General features: G+C 44.3%; 1 protein-coding gene across 2 annotated transcripts in view; it reads left to right on the top strand.

Annotated features, from left to right (window-relative positions):
* Nucleotides 1–26799, top strand: part of TDRD9 (tudor domain containing 9) — a 125264-nt gene that overhangs the window by 89993 nt on the left and 8472 nt on the right. Inside the window, exons 27-34 of one of the 2 annotated variants that reach the window (XM_038743285.1) lie at nt 3900–3989; nt 4975–5235; nt 9110–9265; nt 14239–14309; nt 15770–15879; nt 16642–16738; nt 25002–25140; nt 25939–26057. In XM_038743285.1, coding sequence (XP_038599213.1) covers nt 3900–3989; nt 4975–5235; nt 9110–9265; nt 14239–14309; nt 15770–15879; nt 16642–16738; nt 25002–25140; nt 25939–26057 — 1043 coding nt within the window. Of the gene's footprint in view, nt 1–3899; nt 3990–4974; nt 5236–9106; nt 9266–14238; nt 14310–15769; nt 15880–16641; nt 16739–25001; nt 25141–25938; nt 26058–26799 lie in introns of both variants that reach the window. The other variant, XM_038743284.1, reaches the window with a different exon arrangement.

Raw genomic sequence — 26799 nt, 5'->3', positions numbered from 1 at the left:
GAGAGTACTGTACAACAGTAGACAGACACAGTCCCTGCCCACAGCAAGCTCACCATCTAGAGGCTTCACAGCTATAGAGAAGGGTGAACAACCCAACAGCTCTGTAGATCTGATTTTGATCTGTTACCACACTGCCACCCCACTCTGATTGACAGTTTTCCAAAGGATGCATTGACAGCCTAGTGGATAAAGAGCACGGGACTGGGAGTTAGAAGGACCTGGGTTCTAATCCTGGATCTGCCATTTGTCTCCTGGGTGACCTTGGGCAAGTCACTTCACTTGTTTGTGCCTGTTACCGCATCTGTAAATTGGGGATTAAGACTGTGAGCCCTATGAGGGACAGGGACTGTGTCCAATCCAATTATCTTGTACCTACCCCAGAGCTTAGAACTGTGCCTGGCCCTAGTAAGTGCTTATAAATACCACAGTTATTAATTAATATTACTTATTGAGTTGGTTCTCTCATCTCTTTGTCTCTCATTGTGTCGTTGGTCAATATGCATGACCGAATGTGTGACACTGAACAAGATACTTAACATTTCTGTGCCTCCTTTACTCTTCTGTAAAATGGGGATTAAGATTGTGATCCCTAGGCGGGATGGAGACTGTTTCGAGCCTGATTAATTTGTGATCTACCTCAGCACTTAGTAGAGTGCCTGGCACATAGTAAGTGCTTAACAAATATCATTAAAAAAAATGGAACAGGGTGTTTCCGACTTTATTTATCGGGTATCCATTGTGTGCAAGGACTGTGTTGGGTATTTGGGAGAGTACAATAAAAGTGAAAAACTTGGTTCCCGTTCTCAAGCGGCTAACAGTCTAATGCAGAGGTGGCCAGACCTTATCAGTCAGTCATATTTATTGAGCGTTTACTGTGTACAGAGCACTGTAGGAAGCACTTGCTGCAAACCAAAAACGTAATATGGCCAGGAGCTGCAAAGCTAAACAGTGAGCAGGTATTCAGAAGGGCACTGGGGAAAGGGTGACAGTGGCCAGTGGAGAGCTGGTGAGCGGGCCAATGGGAGGAGGTGGCAAATGAGGCTTGGCACATTGCAACCGGCTCGCCACTGTGGCGAGAATAAAGAACCAACCGTGAGCCGCCTGGCATCTGAATTGTCAGCTGTGTGACTTTGGGCAAGTCACTTAACTTCTCTGGGCCTCAGTTACCTCATCTGTAAAATGGGGATTAAGACTGTGAGCCCCCCGTGGGACAACCCTGATCACCTTATAACCTCCCCAGCTCTTGGAACAGTGCTTTGCACATAGTAAGCGCTTAATAAATGCCGTTATTACTATTATTATTATTATCTGAAGGAAAGCTGGGTGAGCCTCAAGACCGTAGTTTGGTCACTCCAATCCAATGGGAGAGACAGGCAGAGATACATCTTGTGGGTAACACCGAGGAGAGAGAGAGAGATTCTGGAACGATCCGAGCATGTCTGTGATCAGATCCCCAGGGACTTTAGCTTTCAACTCATAGTGCAGCACTGGTGGCCGTTCTACTTACATAATAACAATAATACTAATTATGGCATTTATTAAATGCTTACTATGTGCAAAGCACTGTTCTAAGCGCTGGGGAGGTTACAAGGTGATCAGGTCGTCCCACGGAGGTCTCACAGTCTTCATCCCCATTTTACAGATGAGGCCCAGAGAAGTTAAGTGACTTGCCCAAAGTCACACAGCTGACAAGTGGCGGAGCCAGGATTTGAACCCCTGACCTCTGACTCCAAAGCCCCATGCTCTTTCCACTGAGCCATGCTGCTTCTCGTGTGTTTGAGTAGCGGGCAGTGGCGGCCATAGACAATCCACAGTCTCTTTTTAGCCATTGAACTTCCTCCCCTCCAGAGCACAAGTGGTGGGTTTAGGGCTTTTCCCCTCCCACTTCTGTTTTTCTCTTTAGGAGAAGGTGCTTCAGAGCACCGAAAAGCAAGTAGCTTGGAGAGAGAGGGAGAAGCAGAGGTATTCTTAATCTCCACGCTAGCCAGGCTGGCTAACTGAACGTTGACATACCCTTTTGTGACTTGATTCCTTCTCTCTGATCTCCCATCCTCGTGTCTCTCTCCACTTCAATCCATACTTCATGCTGCTGCCCGGATTATCTTTGTCCAGAAATGCTCTGGTCATATTACTCCCCTCCTCCAAAATCTCCAGTGGCTACCAATCAATCTGCGCATCAGGCAGAAACTCCTCACCCTGGGCTTCAAGGCTGTCCATCCCCTCGCCCCTTCCTACCTCACCTCCCTTCTGTCCTTCTCCAGCCCAGCCCGCACCCTCCGCTCCTCTGCCACTAATCTCCTCACCGTACCTCGCTCTCACCCGTCCCGCCATCGACCCGCGGCCCACGTCATCCCCCGGGCCTGGAATGCCCTCCCTCTGCCCATCCGCCAAGCTAGCTCTCTTCCTCCCTTCAAGGCCCTGCTGAGAGCTCACCTCCTCCAGGAGGCCTTCCCAGACTGAGCCCCTTCCTTCCTCTCCCCCTCGTCCCCCTCTCCATCCCCCCCATCTTACCTCCTTCCCTTCCCCACAGCACCTGTATATATGGATATATGTTTGTACATATTTATTACTCTATTTATTTATTTATTTTATTTGTACATATCTATTCTATTTATTTTATTTTGTTAGTATGTTTGGTTTTGTTCTCTGTCTCCCCGTTTTAGACTGTGAGCCCACTGCTGGGTAGGGACTGTCTCTATATGTTGCCAATTTGTACTTCCCAAGCGCTTAGTACAGTGCTCTGCACATAGTAAGCGCTCAATAAATACGATTGATGATGATGATGATCACCATTTTGTTTGATGGAAGTGCACCTCTTCCACCTCCATCCCCTCCCTCAAGCTGTTTCCCTGGCTTGGAACTTCCTCCCTCACTCTCCGCATCAGGCAGACCGCACCTCTCCCTATATTCATATCCCTCCTAAACTTCCATGTCCTGCACCTGGCTTTCCCCGATTAATTTCCCCACCACCTCGAGACAACTCTAGCACTTACGAACTGATTTAAGCCCTCCTTAACCCTCATGCATTTATCTGCTGAATTTATTCATTTTGATCACTGTAGTTGTAAATATTTTTAGGCCTGCCTCTCCCATTAGCGTATAAACTCCACCTGGGGAGAGAACGTGCCACTTCTTTATTGTTTATGATATTTGTTAAGCTGTTACTATGTGTCAAACATTGTTCTAAGCACTGGGGAGACACAAGTTAATCAGGTCAGATAGGGTCCCTGTCCCACGTGAGGCTCACAGTCTATGTAGGAGAGAGAATAGATTTTGAATCCCCATTTTCAGAGATGAAGAAACTGAAGTGGGTCACATAGCAAACAAGTAATAATAATAATAATTATGGTATTTGTTAGATGCTTACTATGTGCCAAGCACTGTTCTAGGCCTTGGGGTAGACACCAGGTAATCGAGTTGAACATGGTCCCTGTCCCACATGGGGCTCACGCTCTTATCCCCATTTTACAGATGAGGTAACTGAAGTCAAGTGAGTTGCCCAAGGTCACACAGGAGACAAGTGGCAGAGCCAGGATTAAAACCCAGGTCCTTTTGGCTTCCAGGCCCATGTTGTATCCCTAAACTGCGAGAGGCAGGATTAGAACTCGGGTCTTCTGACATCCAGGCCTGTGTTTTTCCCACTAGGCCATGCTGCTTCCTAATTTTTTTTTCCTAATCCCCTACTACAGTGTACTACACCAACTGTCTGTTAATAAGTGCTACAACTGCTGTGTTAACGTCATTGTAGGAGTTCGAGAACTACAGAAGCCTCAACGTGAAATTGTTCTACAGCAATACATTGCTGCATCAGTTAAATGTTTTCTGTTTAACTCTGTGCTTTAGTGAATTTGTGCTACTCACTTTGATTCACCGTGCATTTTTGAATCATTCCTCTCTAGGTGTTCTTTCTAGATTACGGTAATAAATCTGAGGTGACGTTAGATCTTTTAAGGATGATTCCAAGCTGTTTTCTGGAGCTTCCATTTCAGGTAGGGAGGGGGAGTTCACTGTGTGAGATTTCATTTTTTTCCAGACCGTCTACTGTCACAGATGTTCAGCAATCAGTGCTCAGAATCTGTAGGTTTTGGAAGCTTTCAAAGGCTGACCTTTACAAATCATTCAGCATCACTTAATAGTATTATCAAGTGACGAATCAATCAATTAATCATATTTATTGAGCGCTTACTGTGTGCAGAGCACTGTACTAAGCGCTTGGGAAGTACAATTTGGCAACATATAGAGACAGTCCCTAACCAACAGTGGGCTCACAGTCTAAAAGGGGGAGACAGAGAACAAAACCAAACATACTAACAAAATAAAATAAATAATAGATATGTACAAGTAAAATAAATAAATAGAGTAATAAATATGAACAAACATATATACATATATACAGGTATGTATATATGAATATACATATTCATTCATATATGAATTCGTATATGAATTCATATATTCATATATGAATAAAGATTCATATATGAATCTTTGCAGAGCACTATACTAAGTGCTTGGGAGAGTATGTTGAATTAGTAGATATGGTCTGTGCCCTCAAGGAGGGGAGACAGATCAAAAATAAATTACAGATAGGAGGAAGATTAAAAAGGAGGATATGTATCCCCATTGAGAAATTTTCCTTTGACTCTTGAAGGCAAAATGTTGCTCCTAATACTTAGGATTTTACTGCATTCTAATTGGAACCAACTTAAATCTATCTGTAAATATTGCTTCTCATCACATTATAAACCCAGGAACAATCATTAGCAAAAGCGATATACCAAATTTTAAAATTCCAAATATAACTGTAGCTAGGTAAAAGAAACTCCCTTAGTCAAAACTACCGTGGACGTACTTACTCAAAATGTTTAGACAAGGTCTCCTCTGAGGTCCTGATTCTATGTTTTAGATACTTAGAACAAAGAGAGGTTTGGATTTGTGTAAAATGACTTGAGCGTTTTTTTTTTCTCCCCTCAGGCTTTAGAATTTAAGATTTGCAGGATGCGTCCATCCGCCACGTCCCTCGTGTGTGGAGAATACTGGTGTCATGGAGCCAGTCAAAGATTCGCTTCTTTAATCAGAGGCTGTGCCGTTATAGTGAAGATTTTTTCAGTTGTGCACCGCGTTCTGCACGTGGACGTGTTCCGTTACTGTGGAGTAAGGAAAGCTAAGAACATTCGAGATGTGCTCATCGTGGAGAATTTTGCTGAACCGGCAGAGGAGTCACATGAATCGAAAGTATGTGTGTATTTAAGTGGGGATCACTAACAACCTGGGCTTCATCCGAGGCGGGGTTTGCTGGGGTTCAGCTCTAGAAGCAGAAAAGTAGCATGGACTAGTGGTAAGAACTCGGGCTTGGGAGTCAGAGGTGGTGGGTTCTGATCCTGACTCTGCCACTTGTCTGCTGTCTTGGGCAAGTCACTTAACTTCTCTGGGCCTCAGCTCCCTCATCCGTAAAATGGGGATTAAAATTTGTGATTCTTGTGTGGGACAGGGGCTGGGTCCAACCTGATTACCTTGTAGCTACACGAGCACTTAGAACAGTGCTTGGCACATAGTAAGTGCTTAACAAATACCGTAATGATAATTATTACTAGAACCCGCACTTGAGCCCTAGAACCTGGAAGATAACACTGACATATTATAGGTGGTCAGCAGACAGAGTGGGGTGGGGGGTTACTGGTCTCTCAGTCCTGGGGGACCCTCTCCCATCGTTAAGCTTAAGTGTTCCTTCCAAGGGAGTTTGTCCAAACTAAGGAAAAGGTGCCCCGCCCTACCTCCTTCCCCTCCCGCACTTGTATATATTTGTACAGATTTATTACTCTATTTATTTTACTTGTACATATTTACTATCCTATTTATTTTGTTAATGATGTGCATAGAGCTTTAATTCTATTTGTTCTGAGGATTTTGACACCTGTCTCCATGTTTTGTTTTGTTGTCTGTCTCCCCCTTCTAGACTGTGAGCCCATTGTTGGGTAGGGACCGTCTCTATATGTTGCCTACTTGTACTTCCCAAGCGCTTAGTACAGTTCTCTGCACACATTAAGCGCTCAATAAATGCAATTGAATGAATGGTGGTCAACTCCCTGATACCTCTTGGCCACAAATTAGGCACTGCAACATCTTTCTTTGTGGTTATTTTTGTTGAAGATGATGATAATTGCATTGGTGGCTTTAGGGATATCTCGATCTCTTAACATCTCTTTGTGTTTCCTGTGTAGCAGTTAGGAAATCTCTTAACGTTTGAGAAGCAGCGTGGCTCAGTGGAAAGAGCACGGGCTTTGGAGTCAGAGGTCATGGGTTCAAATCCTGGCTCCGCCAATTGTCAGCTGGGTGACTTTGGGCAAGTCACTTCACTTCTCTTTGCCTTGGTTCCCTCATCTGTAAAATGGGGATTAAGACTGAGCCCCCTGTGGGACAACCTGATCACCTTGTGACCTCCCCAGCGCTTAGAACAGTGCTTTGCACATAGTAAGTGCTTAATAAATGCCATCATTATTATTATTATTATTATTGACCTTGGCATTTTTGTACCCAAATATCTATGATGAATGCATTTCCATTTTGTATTTCATATGATATACGAGGAGGAGCATGGTTTAGTGGATAGAGCGTGGGCCTGGGTGTCAGAAGGACCAGGGTTATAGTCCCGGCTCCATCACTTGCCGGCTGTGTGATCTTCGGCAAATCACTTCACTTCCCTGATCCTCAGTTGCCTCAACTGTAAAATGGGGATTAAGACTATGAGCCCCATGTGGGACAGGGATTGTGTCCAACTTGATTAGCTCGTATCTACCTCAGTTCTTAATACAATGATGGGTACTTAGTAAGTGCTTACCAAGTACCATTCAAAAAAATGATACTGATGCTGATGAGAATGGATACCAGAATAGAACAATTGGTATTATTGGGTCAAAGCAATTAATCAATCAGTGGTATTTATTGAGTGCAGAGCACTCTAAGTGGTTGGGAGAGTACAATAAAATAGAGTTGGAAGACATATTCCCTGCCTACAATGCCCTCCTTCCTCATATCAGACAGTTAATTGCTCTCCCTCACTTTAAAGCCCTATTGAAAGCACATCTCAATCAATCAATCAATCAATCAATTGTATTTATTGAGTGCTTACTGTGTGCAGAGCACTGTACTAAGCGCTTGGGAAGTACAAGTTGGCAAGTTGGCAATCTCAAGAAACCTTCCCTGCCTGAGCCCTCCTCTCCTTTCCTTTCACTCCCTTCTGCGCTGCTCCTTCATTCATCCTCCCTCCCTTCCCCAAAGCATGTATATGAATGCTGTAGTTATTTATCTATCCATTCATTTATTTATATTAATGTCTGCCTCCCTCTCTAGACTCTGGGCAGGGAATGTGCCTGATGTTATCTCGTCCTCTTCCAAGCATTTAGTACAGTGCTTTGCACACAGTAAGCTCTCAATAAATAAGATTGAATGAATGAATGAACGAGCTTACTGTCTGGCTCTAATTCAACCCTGCCTTCTGTGTCCAACAATGGAAACAGACCGTTTAGAGAAATTGTGTAATGGTTGCCCACTTGGACAGCTATCTAATGTTTGGGGATATGCCATCAGACATCTCTAATTTTCCCCCGGTACACCTCTGATTTTTCACTCAAATGCATTGTGGACTGCTTTTTCACACCCCTGTTGAACTTACCGATACTTTTTTCTGCCAGCAAAACATCCTAAGGATAACAATTTGCCAGTGCAATCCACTGGGCAGATCAATCAGTGGTATTAACTGAGTGCGTCCTGTGTGCAAAGCTCTGTACTAAGCACTTGGGCGAATACAAAATAATAATACAACAGAGTTGGTGGGCACATTCCCTGCTCACACTGAGCTTACAGAGCTTTTCCTGTTGTTTGTTTCAGGCCAACCACTCTCAAAGTTTCAACAGGTGTCCCTGTATCCTGCGAGGATGGAATTTGGGGAACGATAATTCTTGATGTAAAAGTTTATAACACATAACAGAGTGTTTTTCCAGAGGTTTTGGAATGAATCCCAGTTTCTAACCTATAATTAGTAGACCTCTTGATTCAGCCATTCACGATCCTTTGACATTTTCGAGGCCCATGTCACAGCCGGTGTCCCGGGATGCATCTGCCCCTCTTGCCTAGAAATTCCCCTCTATCTGCATGCTTGGTAACTCCTTCAAAAACCTTCAGGATGTTAAGGCAGTATGAGTTTCCCTTACAGTAATCCTGATACCCGTCCCACACCTATTCTGTTTTTCCAAGTGTTCATTGGACTTAAATTTAATTGTCAAATATATTAATTTTGCCAGTTAGAGAAATGAGATTTGCCGGTCTGTATAATTCCCGGGATTGCTTCTGGGACATTTCCCATCGCAGGGATTTACACTGGCATCCTGCCAGTCTTCTGATAATGTGCCATTTGTAACACAAGGTGATTTATAGTTTCTTTCATGTGTTTTCTCAAAACTCTCATGTACGTGCCATCCCAGCCCGATGATTTGTTAGAGGGTAGTCTGAATAGCTACAGGGAATTATATAGATGCTGATATATGTTTCCTGGGACCACGATATCTTCCATTTATTTTTGTAGTTCCCCAGATTGCCCGGCATTGTGCTGGACAGATGAAGCGTGCTCAGGAATCGTGTTGTTTATTAATAAGATAGTATCTATTAAGCACTTACTGTGTGCTAGGCACTGTATTCAGTACTGGGGTAGATACAAGTTAATCAGATTGGACAGTCCCTTGTCCCATATAGGGCTTACAGTCTAAGTAGGAGGGAGAACAGGTATTTAGTCCTCATTTTACAGATGTGGAAACTGAGGCACAGAGAAGTTAAATGACTTGCCCGAGGTCACACAGGAGGCAGATTTGGGATTAGAATTCAATTCCTCTTATTCCCAGGCCTGAGCTCTTTTCACCAGTCCATGCTGCTTCTCTCTGGAATGTGTCCTAGGACACAGTTTCCGCACTATAAACTAGAGACTAGCTTATACATTTTTGGACATATGATAAGAATTTACATAATACTGTTTAAAGTGTAATTGTAAAGTATCTTGGTATGAAATTTTGTATGGTTTTATTAAAATACGTTTTATGTGTTTTCCTTTGTCCAGCAGTGCAGTGAAAACCTAAAGGAATTATTTTCCAAATCCATAGAAAACAATTTCCAAAGAGTTTCCAAGTCAAGTCTTGTAAAGGAGAATGAAAAGTGTCAGATCCAGAAGCTATTAGAGAGTTCTTCGACTAATAAATTTGGAACCAAAAGACAGAAGGTAACTTGGAAAACTGCTACTGAGGACTATTAAAATACTAATGATGATATTGATTAATGTTTTATTATGAGCCACGCACTGTGTTGGGGTAGATGCAGTCCTTGTCCCACATGGGGTTCACTTAAGAGAGTGAACAAGTGTTTCATCCCTGTTTTTTAGATGAGGAAACTAAACCACAGAGATTTTAGGTGACTTGCCCAAGGTTACCAATAGAAGCCATTTCAAAGTGTCCATTATTATTAGCCGTCACAGTCCAGACACTATTCAGTGCCTCATTAAAATCTGGCCTTTCTTCTCCGTGAAAACTGCTACCCCGCTGACCCGAGCCCATACCACATCCTGCCTTGACTACTGCATCAGCTTCCTTGCTGACCTCCCGGCCTCCTGTCTCTCCCTACTCCAGTCCATAATTTCACTCCGCTGCCCGGATCATTTTTCTAAAAAAATGTTTAGTCTATGTCTCCCTTTTCCTCAAGCACCTCCAGTGGTTGCCCATCCACCTCTGCATCAAACAGAAACTCATTTCTTTAAAGCACTCCATCAGCTCAGCCCCTCGTACCTTACCTCACCGATTTTCTACTAAAGCCTAACCCACGCACTTTGATCTTCTTACACCATCCTGCTCACTGTACCTCGACCCCATCTATCCTGCCACCAAAGCCTTGTGGGCGTCCTTCTTCTAGCCCAAATATTCCCTCCTCCTCCTTAGCCTACAGACCACCATTCACCCACTATCAAAGCAATCCTAAAATCACATCTCCTCCAAGAGGCTTTCCCTGACTATGCCCTCATTTGCCCATCTCCTTCCCTTCTGCATTGCCTAAGCACTTGGGTCTGCACCCTATAAGCACTTGATAGTCACCCCCAGCTCAGCCCCACAGCACTTGGTACATATCCATAATTTATTTTAGTGTCTGTCGTCCCACTCTAAACTGTAAGCTCCTTGTGGGCAGAGAATGTGTCTACCGACTCTGTTGTATTATACTCTCCCATGCGCTTAGTACAGTGCTCTGCACACAGTGAGTTCTCAGTAAATGCCATTGGTTGATAAGGTTTGAACTCTTCAATGGTGAAGTTATTTTCTCCAAAGGAAGAGGTGAGTGTTGAAATGTACCACAGCACACAGAAGAAAAAGCAAGAGTCTGATTTAAGCAATATTTCAATGAGGGGTGGAGGGGGAAAGACTTTTTTCCCCCCAAAGGAGTGTGGTGCACATACTTAATAATGATGGTATTTGTTAAGCACTGTTCTAAGTGCTGGGGTAGATACAAGTTAATCAGGTTGGACACAGTCCATGCCCTACGAAGGGGCTCCCTGTCTTAATCCCCATTTTTCAGAGGAGGAAACTGAGGCCCAGAGAAGTGAAGTGACTTACCCAAGGTCACAGAACAGACAAGTGATACAGCCAGGATTAGAATCCAGGTCCTTCCGACTCCCAAGCCCGTGCTTCCCTCTGCCTCTTAAGTGAGCCGACTGATTGAACCCCACCAGTCAGAGCTTCCCCCTCTCTGTAGCTGTGGACTGGGCTTCTCTCAAGCCTCGAGGGACTTGGTTTATTTAGCAGTCTAGTTTTTTAGACCAGTGGGTCTCCTTCAGCTGTGAAATCCAGGGAGTCCTAAATGTTTAGGCGAATGACTCTCTAAGGTAAACAAATATCTGGGATAGAAAAAAAAAACACTTGAGTTTGGAGAAATCATTTGCACCACAGAAATAGAGGGAATATTTCTCCTAAAGTCTGATTCTGTGTTGGTAAAACGCTTGGGGCATTCATTCATTCATTCAGTGATATTTATTGAGCGCTTACTATGTGCAGAGCACTGTACTAAACGCTTGGGAAGTACAAATCGGCAGCATATAGAGATGGTCCCTACCCAACAACGGGCTCACAGTCTAGAAGGTGGGGGCATAGAAAGCAGGGCATAATTCAGGGCTTTTTGTGACTCAGCCCCTGATGGCCCCTAGCTCCGGCACCTCTGTGCTCGTCCCCATGAAAATGAAATTAAATTCTCTATATTTTTGTAAAGACATTAAAAGCACCAAACACAAATCACTCCAACAGAACTGTATTAGGAGACCACGCTTTCAAGCAACAGGGATTACCGGAACCATCTGTCTAGAGTACCTTTGGTCTAGTGGATAAAGTGCAGGTTTGGGAGCCAGAGGACCTGGGTTCTAATCCTGGCTTTGCCACTTGCCAGCTGTGTGACATTGGGCAAGACACTTCACTTCGCTATGCCTCAGTTTCCTCAACTGCAAATGGGGAGTCAATGCCTGTTCTCCCTCCTGCTTAGACTATAAGTCCCATGTGAGGCATGATTATCTCATATCTACCCCAGTTCTTAGTACAGAGCTTGGCACATAGTAAGGGAACTTCTCTCTCTTATAGATACCAATTCTCTTATATTTTTACTCTCCCAAAGCACTTAGTACAGTGCTCTGTACACAGTAAATGTTCAATAAATACGTTTGATCGATTGATTAAAGTGCTGAACAAATACCACCGTTATTTCTGAGCCTTGGTCCTGAAACTTCTGAAATGAGAAACTGTGCAGGGGAATGAATTTTAGTTGCTAGTGGTTAATGGGGATGAAGACTGTGAGCCCCATGTGGGACAACCTGATTACCTGTATCTACCCCAGCGCTTAGAACAGTGCTTGGCACATAGTAGGCGCTTAACAAATACCAACATTATTATTATTATTATTATTGTACAGCACCATCCACACTCTCTTTCCTGCCATTTATTCATTCATTAATTCAGTCGTAATTATTGAGCGCTTACTGTGTGCAAAGCACTGTACTAAGTGCTCGGGAAAGTACAGTAGAACAATAAACAGACACATTCCCAACCCACAATGAGCTTTTGCAGTCTTGAGGGGGAGACGGTCATGGTCCCTGTGGGGCACGAAATGTCTTGAGCAGGTTTTCCATACAGTGTGCAGGTTTTCCACACTCAGGACCCATTAACAGCCAAAGGGACCACAACATAGGGTCGGTACCATGCCATGGCATCATGATCCAGAAGGAGGTTCCCTTTGTAGTCGCTTCCCTATAAGCACTTGATACTTGGTCTCTGCTGCCCACACTTCCCAGCCTTTTTGTTTCCCGGATTCCGGCTGAAATCCTGGGTGCTTCTTCCATCAGAAGCCTTCACCCCTGATAGAATACCTCCCAATAGGCAGAACCGGGAATCTTGTCTTGCCTTATGCTGTCGAGTCATTTCCCATAGCGACACCATGGGCACATCTCTCCCAAAATGCCATCTGCCATCGTTCTGATAGTGTGTCCATAGAGTTTTCTTGATAAAAATAGGGAAGTGGTTTACCATTGCCACCTTCCGCGCAGTAAACTCGAGTCTCCACCCTTGACTCTCTCCCAAACCGCAGCTGCCCAGCATCGGTGACTTTTGATTTGTAGAAGATTGTCTTTTACTTGCTAGCCACTGCCCAAGCTAGGAATGGAATGGGTAGGCCTCTGCTTGACTCTCCGTCCTGTAATCGAGGCTGGTAGAGTACTGGAAACTCTCCACGTGTGACCCTGAGAGGGAAGAACGTCCCCCTCTCCATCCCCCCCATCTTTCCTCCTTCCCTTCCCCACAGCACCTGTATATATGTATATATGTTTGTACATATTTATTACTCTATTTATTTATTTTACTTGTACATATCTGTTCTATTTATTTTATTTTGTTAGTATGTTTGGTTTTGTTCTCTGTCTCCCCCTTTTTAGACTGTGAGCCCACTGCTGGGTAGGGACTGTCTCTATATGTTGCCAACTTGTACTTCCCAAGTGCTTAGTACAGTGCTCTGCACACAATAAGCGCTCAATAAATACGATTGATTGATTGATTGAATAGAACCTAGGTTTCCCAATCCTCACTGGGCCAGCACGAGGCCCTACTCTTTCTTTAGACTGTAAGCTCGCTGTGAGAGCATCTTCTAACTCTGTTATATTGTACTCTCCCAAGCGCTCAGTACAGGGCTGTGCACACAGTAAGCACTCAAAAAAGTGATTGATTGACTGAAATAAACTTGTTTCGGCTATAAATGTAACAGTGAAGGTCATGGGTAACAATGAGAAAGACACTGTTCACATTCAAAGGTATTACACCTTTTAGATGGGAAAACAGTGTAGTCACTTGAGTTCTGGAGTTTTTTTCAGTACCAAGTAAGATCTTTTGGGGGGTCCACTTGATATGTTTTCAGTGAAGAAATGTGGCATGGTGGATGGAGCACGGGTCTTGGGAGTCAGAAGTTCTTGGATTCTAATCCCACTCCATCACTTGTCTACTGTGTGACCTAGGGCAAGTCACCTTACTTCTTTGTGCCTAAATTACCTCATCTGTGAAATGGGAATTGAGACTTTGAGCTCCACTTGGGACAGGGACTGTGTCCAAACTGATTTGCTTGTATCCACCCCAGCACTTAGTACAGTGCCTGGCATATAGTAAGCGCTTAACAAATATCAGAATCATTATTATTATCACCACAACTCTCCTCACGCAGCGGATAGAAAGGGGTTTGTAAGGAGAACTCAAATGCTGGTGACTGTGGCAGGGATGGAGGTGGCAGGGGGGACAGAAAGGGGAGGTGACTGAGGTAAGAGGATCGCTTCTCGCAGGCTCTAAACGGTCTCCTGGAAGTCGGGAGAAGTGGGTGTACGTCTTCTAGCATCCAACATCTTGCCAGAGCAGGGCTATTCATTAGGGAGATTCAGGCCCAGACTCTTAGAATGTTTGTCAGTGCATTTGGAAGATACTTCATTGAGCATCTGAAAGATTTTCTCAAATCAATTTGCTGATTTTCAATTTTGGTAGAAGGGCCTCAGCAATTGCTCCCAGCTGTGGTTGCAATATGTTGTTTTATGAGGTGAAATCTCTAAATGCTGATATCAGGGCAGGTTTTGCGGAAGATGATGTGATGGAAAAAGAAGATGTGATGTGTTTGACTGATGCTTTTTTTTTCTTTGTGCAGGCGACGCTCCAAGGTCCTTATAATCCTTTTGAACTCAAGTGTCACAGTATGACTCGAATATCCCGGTTCAGGTATTTTGAAGCTAATCTTGTCATCAAGATCCTCTGTTTTTCTCTGTGCATTGGAGTACGGTCTTTAGTCTTCACTTCTCAAGTTCATCTACAGAGTCTATTCCAGATGCTACCCTACATCATTCTTGGAGTCAGCTCACACCTCATCTGATTTGCTCCTCTGTCCTCGCCAAAGCCCTAGTCTCTTCTGGCTACCTGAGAAGCAGGCGTGGCTTAGAGAAAAGAGCACGGGCCTGGAGTCAGAGGACCTGGGTTCTAATTCCAGCTCTGACAGTTGCTTGAGCAACCAGGCTCAAATCCTGGCTCCGCCACTTGTCACCTGTGTGACTTTGGGCAAGTCACTTAACTTCTCTGTGCCTTAGTTACCTCATCTATAAAATGGGGATTAAGACTCTGAGCCCCTTGTGGGACAACCTGATCACTTTGTAACCTCTCCAGTGCTTAGAACAGTGCTTTGCACATAGCACTTAATAAATGCCATTATTATTATTACTGTTATTATTATTTCTCTGTTTCTTTCCTGTAAAAAAATTGGGGTTAAATACCTATTCTCTCTCCTATTTAGACTGTGAAACCCCTGTAGAACAGAGACTGTGTCCAACTTGATTAGCTTGTATCTACCCCAATGCTTAGAACAGTGCTTTACACATAGTAAGCACTTAACAAATGCCATGATGCCAGTAATAATGATAATAATAAGAATCTGGTTGCTCCTTCCGCATTTCATTAGGTCATAGGAGCCCTGCCTCTCTGACAAAGCACAGTATGGTCCTGTAGACTGGAACCTATAAGCGCCTTGAGGGCAGGGATTGGGTCTGCAAACTCGATTATATTGTATTTCCCCAAGCGCTTAGTACAGTTGTGTCCACACAGTAAGTACTCAATACATACCATTAATTTATTGATTGATTGGTCCAGGCCTACTATTACCTTCTATGTGCCACCTGTGAAAATTTATTATGTGAGGGGGTATGTGAATGGTAAGATTATATGTGTGTAATATATATATATATATATATATATATATATATATATAATTGTGTATAATGTGTAATGTATATATCTATATATATCTATATATATATCTATATATATATATTTCCTCCAAGACGACCCTTTAAATCCCTTTAACGCCTACGTTATGCATTCATTCAGAAGACACATAGTGAATACCAGTTGATGAAGAAGAATCCTTGTGAAGCGCAGGGCATCACCATTTATTACCATTCTCACATGTCTTCTAGACTGTGAGCCCGTTGTTGGGTAGGGACCGTCGCTATATGTTGCCGACTTGTACTTCCCAAGCACTTAGTACAGTGCTCTGCACACAGTAAGCGCTCAATAAATATGATTGAATGAATGAATGAATGTCTGCAGATGGCGTGGTAGAGTGCTCGATTACCTAAGAGAGTTATCTATACACTTTGCGCAATTGATTGTGCACACTTTTCTTATTTTAGGTCCGTTTGGATTGAAAAGGAGAGCATCAATTCCATCATCATCAGAAATGCCCCTGAAGACATATGCCAGAGAATGTTGGTAGCTGCTTCTCTATCAATAAATGCGTCTGGTAACTGTTAGCATTTCCTTACTCCCGTCCTTCCAACTACTTAAAGTGATTATTTCCTCTGAGTAATAATGAAATCTGTCATCAAAAACTGTCATTATCATCATCATCATCATCAATCGTATTTATTGAGCGCTTACTGTGTGCAGAGCACTGTACTAAGCGCTTGGGAAGTACAAGTTGGCAACACATAGAGACAGTCCCTACCCAACAGTGGGCTCACAGTCTAAAAGGGGGAGACAGAGAACAAAACCAAACATACTAACAAAATAAAATAAATAGAATAGATATGTACAAGTAAAATAAATAAATAGAGTAATAAATACGTACAAACATATATACATATATACAGGTGCTGTGGGGAAGGGAAGGAGGTAAGATGGGGGGGATGAAGAGGGGGACGAGGGGGAGAGGAAGGAAGGGGCTCAGTCTGGGAAGGCCACCTGGAGTAGGTGAGCTCTCAGTAGGGCCTTGAAGGGAGGAAGAGAGCTAGCTTGGCGGATGGGCAGAGGGAGGGCATTCCAGGCCCGGGGGAGGACGTGGGCCGGGGGTTGATGGCGGGACAGGCGAGAACGAGGTACGCTGAGGAGATTACCCAACAACGCGCTCACAGTCTAGAAGACATGTGAGAATGGTAATGAATGGTGATGCCCTGCGCTTCACAACTGATACACCAGTGTCACTGGAGTCTTATTTAAATTTGTGGAATGGGGCCCAACAGTGTAATTCTTTCCTGACTTCCTTTTTATCCCACACACACAACAGGCTCTTCAATGTTGTTAAGAGAAACTACTCTGCTCCCTCATGTTCCTGGATTGCCAGCTCTCATCAACATCCTGTTCTCTCCTGTTGTGGAACTAAGGTATGCAGATGTTTCTCAAGTAGCACTTCTAGAACTGCAGCTTTTTATGAAACGGAAAACTAGATGGGAAAAGCAGCCCACCCCTTTCAGCATGGCCTAGTGGGAAGAGCAGTGACCTGGATGTCAGGAGGACTTGGGTTCTAATCCTGGTTCTGCCACGTGTCTGCTGTGTGATCTTGGGCAAGTCACCTCTCTGAGCCTCAGTTACTTCATTTAATAATAATAATAATGGCATTTGTTAAGCACTTACTATGTGCAAGTCACCTCTCTGAGCCTCAGTTACTTCATTTAATAATAATAATAATAATAATAATAATGGCATTTGTTAAGCACTTACTATGTGCAGAGCACTGTTCTAAGCAATGGGGGAGGGGAATACAAGGTGATCAAGTTGTCCCACGTAGGGCTCACAGTCTTAATCCCCATTTCCCAGATGAGGGAACTGAGGCTCAGAGAAGTGAAGTGACTTGCCCAAGGCCACACAGCAGAAATGTGGCGGAGCCGGGATACAAACCCATGACCTCTGACTCCAAATAATAATGATAGCATTTATTAAGCGCTTACTATGTGCAAAGCACTGTTCTAAGCGCTGGGGCAATTAACAAGATGATCAGGTTGTCCCACGGGGGGCTCACAGTCTTCATCCCCATTTTACAGATGAGGTAACTGAGGCACAGAGAAGTTAAGTGACTTGCCCAAAGTCACACAGCTGATAAGTGGTGGAGCCGGAATTTGAACCCATGACCTCTGACTCCAAAGCCCGGGCTCTTTCCACAGAGCCACGCTGCTTCTCCATAAATGGGGATTAAGACTGCAAGCCCCATGTGGGTCATGGACTGTGTCCAACCTGATTAGCTTGTATCTTACTCTAGCACTTAGTACGGTGCCTGGCACATGCTAAACGCATAACAGATATCATTAAAGCTGAGTGCTTCCGTAACTCCTTAAAATCAGTCCATTTACTGAGCGTGCTCGGAAATCCGTCAAATCACGGATTTGACGATTGAATGAAATCAGCCTATTTACTGAGTGTCCCTAAATCCGTCAGATCCTCCTATTTACTGAGCGCTTTCGGCAATTTGTCAACGGTGGTATTTGTTAAACGCTTACTAGGTGCTGAGCATTGTTGTAAGCGCTGAGAAATCGTCATGACTGAACTCCTTAAAATCAGCCTATTTCCTGAGCGCTTTCGTAAATCTGTAAAGTCAGCTATTTACTGAGCGCTCCTAAATCCGTAAGATCCTCCTGCTTACTGACCGCTTTCAGAAATCTGTCAAATCGTCCTATTTACTGAGCGCTCGTAAATCCCTAAAACTGTAATGACTGAGCACTTTCGTAACTTTTTAAAATCAGCCCATTTACTGAGCGGTCTCGTAAATCCCTAAAATCAGCCTATTTACTGAACGCTTTCATAAATCCGTCAAATTACTGAGCGCTCTCGTAAGTGTTTTGTTGTCTGTCTCTCTCTTCTAGCCTGTGAGCCTGTTGTTGGGTAGGGACTGTCCCTATATGTTGCCGACTTGTACTTCCCAAGCGCTTTGTACAGTGCTCTGCACACAGTAAGCGCTCAATAAATGCGATTGAATGAATGAATTAAAAAAAATCATGCCGGGCCGGAGAAGCATATTTGGGTTTAAACCCCTTCTTGTCAGTTGTCCTGTCATTTACCCCGTAACACTGCCACTATTATCGGTACTGTTTTTTTTTAGTGAGCCCTTCCTTTGTTCAGAAACCTGTATTAGGGGACGTGGGAAGTTCCAAGAAAGAGTGATCTGGTCCCAGCCCCCTCAGCCTTACAGGGTGGTGGTTTAATTGACAAAATTGACTTGCTGGAGACTAGAGAAACCCCTTTCAGAATTGCATATCCCCGTTTCCAGCGGTAGTGACTTCATGTGCCCTCCCTGGGCAGTGGACATGAAGGGGGAGTTTTCTGAAAATCCAAAGAGAATTATAAACAGGTGATATGTCTTAAATGGCCTTTCTTCCTCTGTGGAGAAATCAGTGATGATGAGTCACCATCTGGTGCTGTTTGGGTTGAAAAGACTGAGAGGCATTCAATCAATCAATCAATCAATCGTATTTATTGAGCGCTTGCTATGTGCAGAGCACTGTACTAAGCGCTTGGGAAGTACAAATCGGCAACACATAGAGACGGTCCCTACCCAACAGTGGGCTCACAGTCTAAAAGGGGGAGACAGAGAACAGAACCAAACATACCAACAAAATAAAATAAATAGGATAGAAATGTACAAGTAAAATAAATAAATAAATAAATAAATAGAGTAATAAATATGTACAACCATATACATATATACAGGTGCTGTGGGGGAAGGGAAGGAGGTAAGATGGGGGGATGGAGGGGGGGACAAGGGGGAGAGGAAGGAAGGGGCTCAGTCTGGGAAGGCCTCCTGGAGGAGGTGAGCTCTCAGCAGGGCCTTGAAGGGAGGAAGAGAGCTAGCTTGGCGGAGGGGCAGAGGGAGGGCATTCCAGGCCCGGGGGATGACGTGGGCCGGGGGTCGACGGCGGGACAGGCGAGAATGAGGTACAGTGAGGTACCTCACTGACCATTCAATGGTCTCTTCTAACCCCTTCCATTCCCCAGTGCCACTTCGGCTGCCAACTGTACCTAACCCTTGCCCCTGGCATCATCATCATCATCAATCGTATTTATTGAGCACTTACTGTGTGCAGAGCACTGTACTAAGCGCTTGGGAAGTACAAATCGGCAACACATAGAGACAGTCCCTACCCAACAGTGGGCTCACAGTCTAAAAGGGGGAGACAAAACCAAACATACTACAAAATAAAATAGAATAGATATGTGCAAGTAAAATAAATAAATAGAGTAATAAATATGTTCAAACATATATACATCTCCCATCCCTCTCTTTGGAAACTGTCTCTGATTTGGGTTCGACTAAATCTTAGGCTCAGGGATGAGCCCTTCTATAATTGCTGCTCCTAGACTCTAAGCTCCCTAGGGGCAGGGAACGTCAGTCAGTCAGTTGTATTTATTGAGCACTTACAGTGCACAGAGCACTGTACTAAGGGCTTGGGTGAGTACAATACAACAATCAACAGACACATTTCCTGCCCACTATGAGCTTATAGGCTAGAGGGGGAAGTATCCATCACCTCTATTATGTTGTACACTCCCAAGTGCTTTAGTAAAGTGCTTTGCGTGCCGTTAGCTCTAAAATAAATAGCATCGATTGCTGGATTGCCTCTTCCATCTGACAGCAGCTGTTGCTGCTGAGCAGTCCATGACCATTCCATATGACTCGAGAGTGTGCTTTATTAGGACTTTAAATGGCTTTTTTCTAACGTGCCCGCTTGCCGTTGCTCTTAATTTGGCTCGAATAGCAACCACCAGCCATCGCTTCTCCTACCCTGTTCAGCAGGCATGGGCCTGAGAGTAAGAAGGACCTGGGTTCTAATCCTGCTCCACCATTTGTCTGCTCTGTGACCTTCAGCAAGTCACTTAACTTCTATGTGCCTCAATTACTTCATCTGTAAAATAGGGATTAAGATTGAGAGCCCCATGTGGGACATGGATGAGGTCCAATCTAATTATCTTGTAATAATAATAATAATAATAATAATAATGGCATTTATTAAGCGCTTGCTATGTGCAAAGCACTGTTCTAAGCGCTGGGGTGGATACAAGGTGATCAAGTTGTCCCATGTGGGGCTCACAGTCTTAATCCCCATTTTACAGATGAGGTAACAGGCTCAGAGAAGTTAAGTGACTTGCCCAAGGTCACACAGCAGACATGTGGTGGAGCCAGGATTTGAACCCATGACCTCTGACTCCAAAGCCCGTGCTCTTTCCACTGAGCCACGCTGCTTCTCCAATAATAATAATCATGGTATTTATTAAGTGCTTACTATGTTCATTCATTCATTCATTCAATTGTATTTATTGAGCACTTACTGTGTGCAGACCACTGTACTAAGCGCTTGGGAAGTACAAGTTGGCAACACATAGAGACGGTCCCTACCCAACAGTGGGCTCACAGTCTACTATGTGCCATGTACTGTACTAAGTGCTGGGGTAGACACAAAGTAATCAGCTTGTCCCACGTGGGGCTCAGAGTCTTAATCCCCATTTTACAGATGAGGGAACTGAGGCCCAGAGAAGTTAAGTGACTTGCCCAAAGTCACACAGCTGGCAAGCGGCGGAGCCGGAATTAGAACCCATTATCTCTGATTCCCAAGCCCAGGTTCTTTCCACGAAGCCACGCTGCTTCTCCAAAGCAGCTACCTCAGTGCTTTGTAGAGTGTTAGGTTCATAGTAAGCACTTAAAAAATACCATAAAAAGTCACTGAAATGGCCTTTTAATTGTTCAAGACCTATCACAGCATTATGTGCAGAATAGACCCTTATTAAATAATAATTGGGAACTACTGAAAAAATGTGTCCGTTCTTCAAAGGAGAGTCACTTTATTAAAGTGATTAAATTTAAATAGAGTTACTTTAATAAGCCTGTTAGCCTGATACGAATTGAATGTTTCTCTCATGTTATTTGCATCAACTAGCAATGAGCCAAGCTAGCAAATTGAGACAGTCTTAGACTATAGGCCTCATAGAGGAAGGCAATTAAACCTCGTAGCTTTAAAAACCACCAACCAACTGAGAAAAACATCATTTAAGTAGCCTCCATTTTGGGGGCTGAGCTCAGAGAGTGTACTCGACCCAAATAGAGAAGCAGCGTGGCTCAGTGGAAAGAGCCCGGGCTTTGGAGTCAGAGGTCATGGGTTCAAATCCCGACTCCGCCAATTCTCAGTCTGTGTGACTTTGGGCAAGTCACTTAACTTCTCTGTGCCTCAGTTACCTCATCTGTAAAATGGGGATTAAGACTGTAAGCCCCACGTGGGACAACCTGATCGCCTTGTATCCCCCCAGTGCTTAGATCAGTGCTTTGCACATAGTAAGCGCTTAACAAATACCATTATTATTATTATTAAATAGAAGTCAAGCTAATAGAAGCCCCAATTTCTGCTGGCTGGTCTGATATTTCTTGCTTTGCTCCCCTGCTCAGGGAAAGGAAAGACTCTTTCATCTTTTTTTACATCGTCAACTGATGAGTGGGCAGGGAATGTGTCTTTTTGTCGTTTTATACTCTCCCAGGTGCTTAGTACAGTGCTTTGCATACATCTTACCTCCTTCCCTTCCCCACAGCACCTGTATATATGTATATATGTTTGTACATATTTATTACTCTATTTATTTATTTATTTTATTTGTACATATCTATTCTATTTATTTTATTTTGTTAGTATGTTTGGTTTTGTTCTCTGTCTCCCCCTTTTAGACTGTGAGCCCATTGTTGGGTAGGGACTGTCTCTATATGCTGCCAATTTGTACTTCCCAAGCGCTTAGTACAGTGCTCTGCACATAGTAAGCGCTCAATAAATACGATTGATGATGATGATGATGCATACAGTAAGCGCTCAATAATTACGACAGACTGAGTGCGGCAGCCGAGCTGCAGCCACCATTCTCTCAGCATCTCACAGGAGCTCTTGGAACTGGTTTCAGAGGGGATATCACCTTCCCTTGAATCCTCCCAGGTCTATTTAAGGATACCAGCGGAACGGTGGGAATGTCCCAGGAGGTCTGGGACAAGGGGCTTAGTAAGGCCTTAGACAGCGCTTAATAAGCGCTTAAAAAATGTTTTTTTTTTGCGCCACGACTTTGCTGGTTGAGGGCACGTGTAGGGGGTGGCTGACAAAAAGCCCCTTCTTCAATAGTCACTCTTCTCCTCCCATCTCTCTGTTTGTGGCTGTATTTCCTGGCGGCAGGGCACTGCAGAGCCAAAGAAAAAGGCTAGCAGAGAGCAAAGGGAGACTGAGGGTAAAAGCATCTTGCAGACTCTTGGCAAAGGCTGGCAGAGAGCAGAGGGAGACTGAGGGTAAAAGCATCTTGCAGACTCTTGGCCCTTCTCCACCGACGGTGTGGAGGAGAGCTGCTCTTGGTTAATAATAATAATAATAATTTTGGTATTTGTTAAGCTCTTACTATGTGCCAAGCACTGTTCTAAGCACTGGGGGAGATACAAGGTAAACAGGTTGTCCCACGGGGGGCTCACAGTCTTCATCCCCATTTTACAGATGAGGTAACTGAGGCCCAGGGAAGTGGAGTGACTTGCCCAAAGTCACACAGCCGACAAGTGGATTTGAACCCATGACCTCTGACTCCAAAGCCCATGCTCTTTCCACTGAGCCACGCTGCTTCTCAGGAAGACAGCATGGTGGGCTGACTGGTTTAGCAGGGGCGGGGGATGATGCAAGCAGGATGAGGGAAGACAGTTGGTACTGGTGGCTTTGCTCTGCCATGGGGGAGAGGATCTTCCAACTTGAATAAGCCCTGAACCCTTCTGAGAAGGGATGGTGTGTGTATTTGTGTGTGTGTGTGTGTGTGTGTGTGTGTGTGTGTGTGCATGTGCGTGTCCACGCACATGCGTATGTGCACATTTGTACATACACTTTGAAAGGAGATCTCTCAAGCACTTAGTACAGTGCTTTGCACACAGTAAGCGCTCAATGAAAGATCGGAATTTCTCTCCAGGTCCTCCTTGCCTGTCGGCTGTTGTCCCTGGCCAGCTCCGTCCCACTGCTGTTCTTTACCTTTTCTTTTTTTACCCCGCGGAACCCAAGAGGGAATATCAAACCCACAAGCCAACCGAATCCCTCTCGAGTCACGTGGAATAGTCATAGAGCATCAGCCTTCTGTCTGATCTCCCATCCTCGTGTCTCTCCCCACTTCAATCTATACTTCATGCTGCTGCCCGGATTGTCTTTGTCCAGAAACGCTCTGGGCATGTTACTCCCCTCCTCAAAAATCTCCAGTGGCTACCAATCAATCTGCGCATCAGGCAGAAACTCCTCACCCTTGGCTTCAAGGCTGTCCATCCCCTCGCCCCCTCCTACCTCACCTCCCTTCTCTCCTTCTCCAGCCCAGCCCGCACCCTCCACTTCTCCGCCGCTAATCTCCTCACCGTACCTCGTTCTCGCCCGTCCCGCCATCGACCCGCGGCCCACGTCATCCCCCGGGCCTGGAATGCCCTCTCTCTGCCCATCCGCCAAGCTAGCTCTCTTCCTCCCTTCAAGGCCCTACTGAGAGCTCACCTCCTCCAGGAGGCCTTCCCGGACTGAGCCCCTTCCTTCCTCTCCCCCTCGTCCCCCTCTCCATCCCCCCATCTTACCTCCTTCCCTTCCCCACAGCACCTGTATATATGTATATATGGTTGTACATATTTATTACTCTATTTATGTATTTATTTTACTTGTACATATTTATTCTATTTTATTTTGTAGTATGTTTGGTTTTGTCTCCCCCTTTTAGACTGTGAGCCCACTGTTGGGTAGGGACTGTCTCTATATGTTGTCAACTTGTACTTCCCAAGCGCTTAGTACAGTGCTCTGCACACAGTAAGCGCTCAATAAATACGATTGATTGATGGATTGATTGATTGATAGAGAAGCAGCGTGGCTCAGTGGAAAGAGCCTGGGCTTTGGAGTCAGAGGTCGTGGGTTCAAATCCCGGCTCCGCCACTTGTCGGCTGTGTGACTTTGGGCAAGTCACTTCACTTCTCTGGGCCTCAGTTCCCTCATCTGTAAAATGGGGATGAAGACTGTGAGCCCCTCGTGGGACAACCTGATTACCTTGTAGCTACTCCAGTGCTTAGAAAAGTGCCTTGCACATAGTAAGTGCTTAACAAATATCAACATTATTATTATTATACTTCTGCTCAGCAGCAACAGCTGCGATCAGGTGGAGGGTATGAAAACCCTCTTGGTCCACCTGTATAGTCATTCCCCACAACCTTCCCGACATGAAATTATTTAAGAGGATGAGCAAAGAAATGTCTCAGTCCTAGTCAATTCATGGCATTACGTTAAATGTTGCTGTCCTAAGTCTAAGTGAACAGTATCCTCTATTCATACTGTCAAACTCCAGCTGATCCTAGAATCTCCTATAAAATTTCTGTTATTCTATGTCTGTTATACCAGCTGACAACAATACTTAAATGTATTCACTCATTCAGTCATATTTATTGAGCGCTTACTATGTGCAATGCACTGTACTAAGTCCTTCGAAGCATATGATATAACAGTAAACAGATACATTCCCTCCCCACAGTGAGCTTACGTCTAGACCTGCATGGCGATTGAGACCTTCCCTAAGGGTAGAAGAAAACATTCTGTTTATGCCTAGCCGTGTATGTTAAATATTACTTGAATTTGATTTGATTTTTAGGATTGATAAGAATGCAAGCTACTTTACCGGTGCCCTCTGTGGACTGGGCTGGAAGCCCAATGTTGATACACCAGTTCTGCCAGAACATGACATTGAGCTGGCGTTTGACGCCCAGATTACTGTGGAGGATATCGTTCAGGTAAAATCTCTGTTCACACTGTTGGAAATTCTGGGTCCCCCCTGATTTTGGGGCAGCAGTACCACTTCTGACACCCATCAACCAATACTCCTCCCTCCTTGCCTTCCCTCCCTCACTTACCAGAGTCTGACTGAGGGAATTCTGTGGACCACAGCCAGATGAAGGGACAACCGTGACAGTTTGGGAAGGGACAAAGAGGACAGTTAGAAGAGAAAGGAATCAGGCCAGAGGACATTGGGCTTCTGTCCCTGGGCCTTTATTCATTCAGTCGTATTTATCGAGCACTTTACTGTGTGCAAAGCACTGTACCGGCTCTACCAACTATCAGCTGTGTGACTTTGGGCAAGTCACTTAACTTCTCTGTGCCTCAGTTACCTCATCTGTAAAATGGGGATTAAAACTGTGAGCCCCATGTGGGACAACCTGATTACCTTGTAACCTCCCCAGCGCTTAGAACAGCGCTTAATAAATGTCATCATTATTACTAAGCTACATCCCTTTCCTCCATTGGCAAGAGGTAGGCCAGCCCTCTGGTACAGTGCCAGCCTCCTGCAAGGGAAACCTGAAAAACCAGGGACATTTTTAAAGGTCTCAAATTGGGTACCTAAACCGTTTTTAAATTTGTCCAACCTTCACATTAACTGTGTTCAATATAAGGACCTGATCAACAGGCTGATTTTTCTCTTGCAACTCTATCTGTACTGACAGTAATACTCATTTGAATGGTTCAATTTGCGACGTAAGTCCAGTCGGGAGAGCAATGAGTATGCTGTCTCATGGTGTGCCAACCATTTTCAGATAAACATTCTCCGGGCAACTATTAACAAGCTTGTTTGCTGTGGTCCCAGTGAATCCAGTTTTCTCAAACAAGAAGTAATTGCTCAGTTACAAGGCACTATTCGTCAGAAGCTTTTAAAGTAAGTCTTATTTTGGGGAAGGGGAGTGAAAACATTCGGAAACAAAATGGTGTATTGCTAGACCCGCTCATAGAACTGGACCCTCGCTTTGCCTCCCAATAAAGGCAGGTACTGCACTTCTCAGCTAAAATGCCCAACATTTGCTTCTGTTTGTCAGTAGAGGGGCAACATCTATTAATCAGTTAATTAATTAATTCATTCAAGAAGAACATGCCCTTTGCAGTGTAGGCCGGTACATGAATTTGGAGGAGATGAATGCACAGCAAGGAACATTAGCAAATGTGCATTTTCTGTCTTTTCCCCATTTTAAATAATTCTGGGAGAATTGGGTGAAGAGATGAAAAGTAATAGTGACCAGTAAACACTGGCCCAAACCATGCCTCAGCTCTTTGAGGGTGTAGGAAATATAGTCATGATTCTTGGATTGTTTATAAAGTAGGTATAGAGAAGAAATGGACAAGAAGAGAAGTCTTGCGTGCGCCAGGCTGAAGCTGTAGTGCCCATTGAAACAATAGGGTATTGGAGCTCTTCCTTTGTCGTGATTCTCTTGGAACCATGTTTTATGGTCTTGTCAATATGATTTATGATGTGGAATACAATCTTTCCTTTCCCCCCCCACAAGATCACCAGAAGTAAAAAGTCACTTTGGAGGTATTGGATTTGTGATCTGCACTTGGATATGTAACCTTTGGGCATTTGATAATTGCCCCATCCTCAACCCCACAGTACTTATGTTCCTATC

This window comes from Tachyglossus aculeatus, chromosome 1 (assembly GCF_015852505.1).
Source record: "Tachyglossus aculeatus isolate mTacAcu1 chromosome 1, mTacAcu1.pri, whole genome shotgun sequence".
Classification (NCBI taxonomy): domain Eukaryota; kingdom Metazoa; phylum Chordata; class Mammalia; order Monotremata; family Tachyglossidae; genus Tachyglossus; species Tachyglossus aculeatus.
This window is presented reverse-complemented; position numbering and strand designations above follow the sequence as displayed.